This window comes from Acanthopagrus latus, chromosome 4 (genome assembly GCF_904848185.1).
Source record: "Acanthopagrus latus isolate v.2019 chromosome 4, fAcaLat1.1, whole genome shotgun sequence".
NCBI classification, from domain to species: domain Eukaryota; kingdom Metazoa; phylum Chordata; class Actinopteri; order Spariformes; family Sparidae; genus Acanthopagrus; species Acanthopagrus latus.
In genome coordinates, this window is record NC_051042.1 from 25,479,294 (window position 1) to 25,491,309 (window position 12,016).

Genomic DNA, 12,016 nt, shown 5'->3' on the forward strand with positions numbered 1-12,016 from the left:
AGGGTAGCTAGCTGATATGTCCTGCGCTACCCTACCATATCCTGTCCTATACTGTCCACTGATACACATATTCATAGAATTAGTCCAGCAAAACAACAAACACAGTTTTATAAATTATAAGACCACCTGGACAGACAAGCTTGGTGGAGGAACAGCTGAGGGAGACGAACAACCGGCAAATGAGTTCAATCTGTTTTTCAACAGGTTTGACTCCAGCTCCCCCACCGCTAGCAGCCTCCCTGCTGCTCCTCTACGCAACAACTTAAGGATTTTTATTTTGTAAACAAAACAATAATAACTTAAATTCAGCAACAACTTGTCTCAGCGTCAGTTATGCACAGCGTCAGTTATGCACGGCGTGAGTAAACTATTTACCCGTCTGGGTGGACATACCTTCCCGGCCAAAAGGTTGTTTCCTACTTAGAACATTTGTGCCAATTACAACAGCGACACTTGATAACATAAATGACATTGTGAACAATATTATGGCTCCTACAGATTTTGTTTTGTGTAATTGAACATCAAGTACAGACTTATAGAGACATGTACATGTTGGCAAGAGAAGACAGATGGACTGAAGGAGGAGTAAAGGAATGCATCTATGTCAAACTGGAATGACTGTCTTTGAGGAAGCGATCTAAAACATTGCTTATCACCTGCCTACCTGCTGCAAGGACACGTCCACACAGAGTCTGAAGCCTGAAACTCCGCTCCAGATTTAGATGGGAGGGGCCCATTTGGATAGGAAGTGAAACATCATCAAGATAGCGGCAAACAAGTCCAGTTGCCTGTGATAAAGCACGCTGGATGTGCAGTAGAGTTTTAGTTACAGATACGGTTTCAGCATTAGCCTGTAAATGATCAAAACAGTTAGTATGCTGCGCTCCATCTCAAGGATCCACATTTTTGTCTTTTTTGCCTTTCTTCTTGTCCTTTTGGGGTAAGCCTTTTCACTTGTACTTCACCACTGCATCTCATTTTTAAGGAGGGGAAAGATAAAAACTATTAAACTATTTTTTAAACAAAATTTGAATTTCAGTAGTTCTAAAAGACTTTTTAAAATGACTTTACAACTAGGCAGGGCAAAGTTTATTTGTACATCACAATTCAGACACAAGGCAACTCACAGTGCTTCACAGGGGCATAAAGATTACATTAAAAGAATAGAAAATGTACAATACATTAAATACAAGTAGGACAAGAAGTATCTTCAAGATGACACATTTTTTGATTTAAACATATAGTTGAAATATTGTGCTTCATTTTCCATCCATCCATCCATCATCTGTACACATTATATGTACGCCGCTTAATCCTCTGCAGGGTCGCGGGGTGCTTCATTTTCATGACTTATATTTTGGTCTGCTTTTTTCTCCTTATTTACTGAGTTACAATTTCAGCTGCACTGAACCAAAAAGTAAGTTCTCTTGTGAGAACAGTAAATAACAGCCAGGCCATGTAAAAGTAGTGTGAGCTGTTGACATGGTGTATGAGGACACACAGATTTGTTAAAGTGAACTCTCTCAGCTTCAGGTTGACAATGTCTATCCATCTTTTATTGGGTCTGCGCTCACATTCGCTTTTAGCTTCTGGTATCAATAAAATGTAAAATGTAAAACCTTTAACAGCAGCGTAGACCAAACCATTCATGCTTAGTGTCCTTGTTGGATTTATGTGATCAAGTCTTTCAATAGAAAACCTCAGATTAAATGACTAAAATAAACTTTAGGAAGGCACTGATAGATTTACACATCTCACCAACAAATATGAAAACTGACCTCTACACAGACATCATTCTACACAATGGGGCTCAAACATTCAGCTTTAGGAACAAGAAGAACCGGATAGGTGTGGTAACTAAAGTCACATGTCAGGTATTTTCCGTCTACATCAGCTTTTGGCTGTGCAGGATGAGCGAGGCGGATCAATTTAGCTCTCTCCATCCTGGGTGTTCGTTGGTTTTGCTTTGTGTAATTGAACAACAAGCATTTGATACGTGGTAACAGTGTTACCACACCATTTTTCTGCCCCTCAGGGTAGATGTAGATAAAAATCATGCAATCATATCACACTGCAATATTCATATCAACAACTACATGTCTTCCTCTGCTCCTCTCTTATGTGGGGTTCCTTAAAGGGTCAATACTGGGTCCAATCTTGTCATTGTTATGCAACTTTTCGAACGATCAGCCTGTGACATTTCTTACTAGTTGTACTTCTTGTTTTAACCTCATAACAATCTTACTAATAGGATGTCTCAAGATTTCCGCCATCTAAATTCTGATAAAGCTCAGGTCATTGTGATCAGTCCTAATTGTTATAGTCAGGAGGACATAACAGCCTTCCATTTTGATGGAAAAGTGTCTTGTAATAGAGTGAATGGTATCTCTGTCTCAGCCACTCCACCCCCATCACTTGTTTCTGCACTACGTCACTTCAGTGAGAGGGCAGGATCACAGCATTACACACGTTTACTTTAAGTTTTCCACACATGAATGTTCTTATGACATGATGAGTTTTGTTTGTAGTTAGCACCTAATCATGTCTGACAAATTGTAACAGACCTGGGATTTGTATATACGACAGTGGTGTTGCACCAATTCCAAATTCTACATAATTCAAACAACATGGCAAAAAGTAACACCTAACTCATCACAATTCAAGCTAAAGGAAAAGCATTGTGAGACAAAATAAAACATGATAACGCTAATCTGATTTTGGACAAAAACTTCCACAGAGAGAACCCTCAGGAGCTTTAATCATTGTATGTCATGTCCCACCAGGGAAAACAAAACAAACAGACAGACAATAGACATAGAAGCCACATGCCAATGTTAAACAATGTTGAAGCTGTTGACACGGTGTATGAGGACACCAAGCAGGTGTCTCATTTGTTTAAGTGAACTCTCTAAGCTTCAGGTTGACAATACCATCTTTTAATGACTCTGCAGTCACATTCGCTTTTAGCTTCAGGTATCAGTCTCTCAAAGGACAAACACAAAAATGTCCTCAATGAGGTCTTGCACATATTTTTTGCTAAGTTTGTGTTTGTACCATGCGTTCTGTATTTGTTGAGTTCTAAACATTTCATGTGGCAGGTTATGCTACGTACTTGTTACTAAACAAATTTACATTAAATAAATAAATTAGTAAAGGTGGTTAACGTATCGGTCTTTAATTTTTTTAAACACATTTACGTATTTTTATCATGTATTTATGTTTTCTGGATGGTAATTTACGCTGTATGCACTTTTACTGGCTGTTCTCTGGTTAACTTGTACCTGTATGTCTTCACAGGGGGGTCTATATTTACTTAGGGTATGACGTCTCCACTCTCAGGTAAGTCTGCTGTAAGACTTAAAGTACATATCAATTCAAATACACGCAACAGAGCATGAAACTCACTTGTCACACATTGACACAGCTGCTGACTTTAGTCAGTATTAAGCTACTTTTCTAATTAAATGCATTCTCTGAAGTTACTCATTAATCCTGTCACTCATGTCACTAATCCCGTGTCAAACTACATGTTAAAATAATTTTGAGATAATTTAGAACTGGGGGAAGGAGATCAGAATCAGCTCAAGGTTCAAACAAGGTTTTAATCTTGTACAAGAGGAGCATTCACAGAGCAACACGCAGGTCTGTTACAAAGTAAAGACTCAGTATGTGAAGACAAAAGCATGGTATTTATCCCTCTCTGTGGGTGTGTTTTTCACTACAATAGTTCCTAATTTATGACCTGCACTTAAAGGGATACTTCAGAGAGAAGGAAGTGATAAGCTCCAGTGGTTACTCAATACCAGACATAATTAATAAAACGGACTAAAACAAGGTCACAAGTTACAGGTCATGTTAAACAGCTACATTGAACATTCCTGTGTAAGACCTCAGTTCACATCTTTGTTTGAAATACAAAATTTCCATCACACTACACACCTTTATTTATTTTCCATTTTAACATGTGAATCTTGTCATGTTATTAACGAATGTTGTGTTTCCTTTTTAAGCTTGTGCCAGCCATGTAAGGAAGGCTCAGAGCCAGATGTGAAGGACATAATGACAAAGGTTATGGATGACATAGTGGGGCCACCAGATTGCGAGGAGAAGGGCAGCTGGAAGATCGGAGACCTCACAATGCAAAATGGGTGAGAGTGCTAACAGAGAGAAACAGCTGGGCCAAATACACCTCCAGTTTACATTTGCAGTGACTCAGGTTCACATCTTTGCCCTGTAAAGGGATCATCTACAGGGTCATAAAAGTAAAAGATCACAAATACAGTATGAAGTGGAGAAAGCATTTGTTTTGGGAGCCTTACTTGTTTCCTGTGTCACAAGTGACACCCATAGTGCTTCTAATATAATCCTCCCTTCTTTAGAACAGTACATTTCATCTGATGAGAAACAAAAAAAACAAGTAGCTCTATATAGAAGAGAACTGGGCATAAACAAGCAATATTTATTGAATAATTAATAAGTAACTAGTGGAATAGAAAGGTGCAATTATTAGTCCTAATACATTTAGCATTTTCGCACTTATGGTTCCCTTGTCTCAAAGAGTTTGGGTTTTTTCAATGTGTCTTTGGTTAAATGTATGAAATGAGGTCTGTAGTTACCACAGGCTTGAGATATTAACATGTTTTGTTCTACAACATAAAATACACAATTTGACATTCAACAATTCAAATATAGGGCGCTTATGTGTCTTGGAAAGAGGCATTTGGTAACAAGTGGCTAAATGAGACGACAGAAGCTGTCAGAGACATCAAACACTGAACAGGGAGACTCATCTTCTCACTGGTCCATCTTTACAGGCTGACTTTAGTTGCAAGCTATTCTAATTCTAACAATCATTTTATTCTAATCAGTCTGGAAAAAATGTGTATGTATTTGTGTAGTAAGATGCTTAGTGGTGGTGGTATTTAAATCATAAGATGTTGTCTGTTTATTGCCTTACATCAGCTTTTGTACTGCTAACAATTTAATTTAAAATCACAAAAGTGGTCTTCATCTGTGAAGATTATCTTGCTGTGTGAGTATCATACACTTGTGTTTGTCACAGAGATTATTTTCAACCAAAATAATAGAAAGTCCAATTAAAAAATTCCAATACACTGATAGTCAAAGGAACAAGGGCAATGCTGTATTATGGTTCATTCTATCACTGGTTGTTCAAATTTTGACACAAAGAGTTCCATTTTTCCTGCAAATGAATATCATTTAGTCAGTCTCCTTAATTTCTAATAATGGGTATTGGCCCTTTAATAGCCATATTGGTTGACCCAAAATTTTCACAGTGTGGTTTTGGTACTTTGGTACCAATGTTTTGGTACAGATGTGAATAATTTTTCCAAACCCGATTGAACCTTTACTGAGAGACAAAAAAAAAAGAAAAGAACACAGAGAGCATGTCACAGAACGAAGAAGCTATGCACTGCCTGTCCCAGTTATCGTTAGCAAGACAGACAGATTACAGAAAGATTCACCAGCACTGCAAGCTAGCACACATGAATGTCCATCCATTCATTGTCTGTAACCACTTTATCCCTTTTCATGGGGTCGCAGGGTTTTTTTTGTTTTTTTTTTGCTGGAGCCAATCCCAGCTGTCTCTGGGCGAGGGCAGGGTACTCCCTGGACAAGTCGCCAGCTCATCGCAGGGCCAGCCAGCAACTTCCGATCGCTAGCCGACCTGTTCTACCCGCTGAGCTACAGCCACCCACACATGAATGTAATAGTTTCTAAATAGTTAAGTTTACCTGACTGCTGTTCATGCAATTCACTCTCAGATTCTCAAGTTATGCTCAATTTTCTTATCTTTGAGTTGTATACATTGACACGAGGGGGAGGGAGGCCCTTAACTCAGGTGGACCCTACCCAACTTCTGTAGTGTGCGTACCGTACAGGGCTGAGTGGCCGGTAGTTCAGGAACACAGCACACAGCAGGTCTGACATGACACGGCTCCATGAGATGACGATGCTTTCCTCCACCGTCTGGTCGTCTGGTTTCATATTATGGGTCATCTATGTTAAGTGTTTTACTTCAGCCCATTAATTTTCGGTATCTCTTGTACTTTACACTGTGTATTTCCTTTTTCACTGAACTAAGTTAAATTTGATTAGATCTTTTCTCTTTTTTCCAGGGTGAAATATGCTCAGCCAAGCACACAGCAAGGGTAAGTTATTAAAAACCATATACTGAATTATTCTGCTGGGAATAATCATGTGTTTTAAAGAAACAATAATGTTCAAATCATCTTCTGTAATAAGTTTGTGTCTGTGTACAACTGTGACGTCACTTTTGGTGAAACCTTTATAGCTTTTATAGACATTTTTGCATAAATTTTAGTGACCCTAAAGCCCAGGTGCAAATATTGTGTGTGTATTAAAATGGATGTCTGAAATGGACAATACATTTTATGGGAATATAAATGTTCATGTAATATCTGTCACATTATAATAGCTACCATAAGGCCACGATAACTTTCTGATTGATCGGGTAAAGACAATTTTGTTGTTTGACAGACAAATCACTCCACTTACACCGTCTGCAACCTAAAGACTGTAATCTTTGACGTTAACTACATAATGGCGACCTGCCTTATCATATATGACAATAATTACATGTAGGTTGTGAGCACAAATAAGCAAATCTGGCCCTCTGTTTCAGTGAACTGTGGCTAGGTGCCACAGCTAACTGAATGTTGCACATATGGAGCCAAACTAGAGGAAAGAAAAGATTTAATCACATAAAATGTTTTAATCCACAATTTCTTTGTACTCCACAGACGCACTGACGTGAACTCAGTGACAAACTGGAACGTTCCTCTGGTTTGGGAGGGAACCTTTGATCCAGTGGTTATCGATGCAATCTATAAGAAAATGGACCCAAGAATTGCTGTGGTGGTGTTTGCTGTTGGCAAGTAGGTGCACAGGATTTTTTACACATGATACTGTGGGAAGTGAGGTTCAACTTGACCCACTGCTCCAAGCTGAAATCTTCATCCTACAGCCGTAAATCTACTTCACATGAATGCATCTTATCTTCTTGCATTGTATTTTTCTCCTGTTTTGTCTTTTCTTGGCCTAAATTAATTTCTTATCCTTCTGGTTTGCTTTTTCCTACCCGAACAGATACACACGCTTCCTGGAGGCCTTCCTGCAGACAGGGGAGAAGTACTTTATGGTTGGCTTCAGAGTCACTTACTACATCTTCACAGACCATAAAGAAGAAGTCCCTAAAGTGAGTTATACTTTCCCTGTGTAAATTATTGTCCTTGAAATGATTGTCCTTGAACATACACCATCTAACAATACATGCCACAATATAATTTTACTTCATAATACTTTATAATAACAAAACACTTCACAGAAGACATCTGGCTTGGCAGGAAAATAATAGATGTAACTGATGACATTAATGTCTCAGTCACAGTAGCTTTGTCAGTAAGCCAAGGTGTGTAAATAAAAGGCCAGACAGGAAATGGCACACCTCACGCAGCATTACTAAAGTTGTGTCGTGTGCAATATATGAGATTTGAGATAGGAGGAAACACATTATGAAGTTGAGGGAGAGATTAAATGAGACTTCAAAACCCAATGATTTTATGCGGGCAGAGAAGACGGGAGGGGATGGTGTGCCATGATTTTGTCTTTATTTAAATGTAAATGTACTTCACTCTTTCGATAAAACAGTTACAGTGTGTGTTTGGCTTCCTTCATCTCAGTAGTGAAGGGCTCTGTGGAGCAGCATCTCAGGAAACATTTGAGGAGGCTAGGAGGGAAGGAAGTGTTTCAGACAAAATTTTGACCATTTAAACGCAGTATTTTGTTGGGTTTTGTTGTTGATCATCAAATTAACAATGGTTGAAGATTTCACTTGTAATTAATCCATTAAAGTTTTTATATGACCTGTCAGATTGATCTTGCTGAGGGGCGGAAGATCTCATTAGTCGATATCCCCAGTGCCACCCGCTGGCAGGACGTAGTACTGGGCAGGATGAAATGGGCAACCATCACCATTGACAAGCAGGTAAGAAGTGAAAGGTGCAGATGCTTTAGGATCATCACTGCTTGGTCTTTACTAGCTTTTCTTTACATAGAAAAAACAGATGACAAAAATGAGTCAACAGCTCTGTCATCTTATTTCTTGTTAATATCGTGTAATCACAAATGTCATCTGTGATATTTGCAGATCCGTAGCGAAGCAGACTATCTATTTATGATGGACGTCGACAGTGTCTTCTACAACCGATTCGGAGCCGAGTCTCTCAGTCAACTGACAGGTGTTCTCCACCGTATTTTCTACAAGGTTTCACTCTCTTCCATACAGTATATTCATTTCAAGTTAATAAAACATGATGTAATGACGTGATTTTAACTTCTTTCACCTTATTTTATGCTGCTTGATGATTGATTGTCGACTGATTCCTCTATTAAGCCATGTGTTGTGCATTTTTTTGTTTAGTCTCAATCTGATCAGTCACTACATCTGTAAGTCTGTATTTTGATTCATTTCCCACCATTTTTTTCCTCAGAATTATGATAGGGATCAGTTTACGTATGAGCGCCGAAACCTGTCCAGGGCCTACATCCCTTTCGGTGAAGGAGACTATTATTACACTGCTGCTGTGTGGGGCGGATACCTGGAGGACATGTACAAGCTGGTCAAGTAAGAGCAGCCAATAAGAGGACCAATATTCAGTTGAATGAGATTGTGAGATGCTCTTTGACTTTAATTACATCACACATAACAACTGTGTCTCATCTCAGAGTTTCTCCCTCTTTTATTTTACAAGATACTGTTACATGCAGTCGGAGGAGGACGCCAAGAACAACATTGAAGCTGTGTGGCAGGAAGAGAGTCACCTTAACAAGTACAGTGTGACATTTCATTCCCTTGTTTTTTTAGGATGTTCAAGATGTGTTATAGAGTATAAATATCTTATCTGCCCCCCCGGCTCTCTCTCTCTGTCATAAAGGTACTTTTTGTACAACAAGCCAACCAAGGTGCTGTCTCCAGAGTACTTGTGGTCAGACTATGATCAGGTACAACCGGACATTAAAGTCGTCAGGATCTCCCAGTTGGTCAAGGACTATGCAGAAGTGCGGCCCAACGGTGGACAGTAATGTCAAGATGATCATATTCTGGCCATGAAAACTACATAAACTAAAAAAACTGGGATAGCTGGTGTCCATAAAAGGTTATTTACACTTTGTGTCATCTGTGTATTTTTCTTCTGTAAGGTGCAGAACACAGAACAAGGATTTGTATCATGAACTCTGTAGATTTATTTTCCTGCTTTTCAAAGGTGTATAGATTCTCATGTTGCCCCCCAGTGATATTGTAGTGCACCTGCATCATCTGGATTCCCTAGGATTTATGGCTGTCTCCAATTTCATTGCCTGGTTCTCTTCTCCGTATTTTTTAAGCCTTGTGTATACTGTATTATCTGTTAATGACCAGAAATGTAATCCCACTGTACACTGATTTTAACTTAACTGAATTTAACTTCTTGTTTTTATAAAGAAACTGTATTAAAAAAGAAAAAAGTTGTTGAATAATAAAGTTTACTCTAACCTTAATCATGACTAATTACTTGACTGCACGTGCAAGTATGCAATTTAAGAATATCACTATAATATTATGTGAAGATGGGTGTTTGTTTGTTAAATATACATATAATTTAGCCTTAGGAGTAAATTATTCAGCCAAAGTGATTAAAACATTGACCGACATCTCAACACAAACTTTTTATTCAAGAACCTGAAATACGTTTGAACAGTTTATACAAGTTCAAAATTCGAGGCTGGTAGATTTTAATCATATATATGATTTCAAATCTGACACTTGAAAAGTGTGACATGCGGGCAACCTTTAATTCACTAAAATTTAATTTAGTGAATGCATTTAGTGAATGTAATATTAAATCAAAATAATAATATACCAAAATAGTAATTAAATGAATTATAAAGTTTTCATCTGGGGAGAAGTTGGATTTGGTAAAGATGAGTATAATATCAACCCTTGTTTTTTCAAGTATTTCTGAATGACATTTCTGTGAATAGAACCAAAAGGCAGTAGAACGGAAACAATCTGTGAAAACATGTTCAATAATTTCTCCCTCACAATCACAAAAAGCACATCTGTTGTTTGTGTCAGGGAAAAAACAACAAATGCTGTCAAGACATGACTTGTTCTTACCTTTTTTTTCCAGCCCAAACGGCCACCTAACGTTGCGCTGCGTGATTACAACTGTGTCGTAAAGTGCCAATGTTAAGGTTGGAAATTTGACCAGTCGTCCTCTGAGCTAACAGTATGACCCTGTCTACACAAGGGTGTTATGTTCAACAATTTTAGGTGTCTGTCTGTAATATACACAGTGTATTATAGTTATATAATTATAACAGCCAAGGTTGAGGTTTAATAGGAAAAACAATAACACACAGCAAACAGTGTGCATTAAAACAAATAAGAAGACATCAAAAACCGAAACAATGCAACAACTAGAAAACAGAAAAATAAGCTAAAATAGAATAGGTTCAAAGAAAACAGGACAATAGTTACAGAACAAGATATTGTTCAAAGCCTTAAAACGTCCTTCAAAGAAAGGTAGCTGTCAAACACAAAGGTCTTCAGCCTTGATTTCAAAGAGGAGAGAGTTGGAGCGGACCTGCGGTTTTCTGGGAGTTTGCTCCAGACATGTGCTGCATGATAACTGAACTCTGCAAATAATGAATACTGTTGTTCCTCATGCGAATAATTATTGTAAAAATCAGACTGATGAGCAGTAAGGAATGTGTGTCAGAGATACTGAGAGCTCAACTGAACATGGTTAAAAAAGTTTTATCTACTCAGCTGATAAGCTCATGGAATCACAGCAGAACTCACACTGACTCTTTAATAAGAAGATTGCAGTGAACATCAAAACAGTAATGACTGTAACTGCCCAGTAGATGGCGCACTCTTTCTTTACACTTGAAATATGCTTTCAGTTTGCATATAGGAGGCCTTCTGATGATGTATTCCACTCAGTAGATCCACTGGGCTGGTAAGTCTGTTAGTCTTTACACTCCAAGTCCAACTTTAATTAATGTTTAGGATGCATATTTGCAAACTGCTCACATTTTATGCATTCCTCAAATAAGAAAACTGCCAATGTAAATTGACCTTAGTGGGCAATTTAACTTGTTTTTACAAACCTTTTTAACCTTATCGTTTTCAGGGCTGTAGACAGGATTGTTGAAATACCGAGGTGATGTGTCGTAGTCCTGCTAGGCTCCCCACAAGAATAATTTACAGCATGAGCATGAATCTATGCAGTTTATTGTATTTTCAGAGTCCATCATTCCATCATTTAATTAAATTATAACTTGTAAATAGATGAACTGGCACAATTTACAGTCCGTTATTCAAATGTCTGCTGGAAGAGAATAGAGCCTCCATCTCAGTCTCACAAGACAACATGGTTAGAATATCTGTGTCAACTAGAGACACTGTCACTGTATCCTGAGATAATGCCTTTTGGGGTATATTTAGATGAATTACCATGACAAATTCACCTAAAAATGTAAAATCTCTGTAAGTATTCTGTGAACAAAAATCCCTCATGTTACAGTACAGTCCAAAATTACAGAAACATACAAATGCAACAAAAAAGGATGAGATGATACACAATAAACATGGCACACACTAAGTCAAGACATTTCAGAACATTCAAGGCGATAACATACTTATTGAACTCATTTTCACGTTCAACAGCAAGACATCTTGAAGGCCTTTGGCATTGCTTGGCACAACTGTGGACTGTAACTGAATTTTGCCATCTCCTGCTACAGTCTAATTGTCAGCCATGTGCCATATATTCATAAAACAAATATGGCTTCGAGTCCAGGAGGTTATATTTTGAGTAAACAACATGAACGTTGCTGCACTGCCTCATCACAGTAAAGTATGGACAGATAAGCTTGAGTAATGTCATCCACGTTGTCCGGTGACATAACTTTACAAGCCTATTTT

At 38.1% G+C, this 12,016-nt stretch overlaps 1 protein-coding gene across 1 annotated transcript; it reads left to right on the forward strand.

The window, feature by feature from the left end:
* The first annotated feature begins 806 nt into the window (after window positions 1–806).
* On the forward strand, window positions 807–9,582 carry LOC119017794 (globoside alpha-1,3-N-acetylgalactosaminyltransferase 1-like). The gene is made up of 11 exons (XM_037094828.1): window positions 807–940; window positions 3,298–3,339; window positions 4,011–4,148; window positions 6,141–6,173; window positions 6,786–6,920; window positions 7,132–7,240; window positions 7,916–8,029; window positions 8,192–8,308; window positions 8,535–8,668; window positions 8,796–8,873; window positions 8,979–9,582. The coding sequence occupies exons 1-11, from the start codon at window positions 858–860 to the stop codon at window positions 9,124–9,126; spliced, it is 1,131 nt and encodes a 376-aa protein (XP_036950723.1). The 5' UTR covers window positions 807–857; the 3' UTR covers window positions 9,127–9,582.
* The last annotated feature ends 2,434 nt before the right edge of the window (window positions 9,583–12,016 follow it).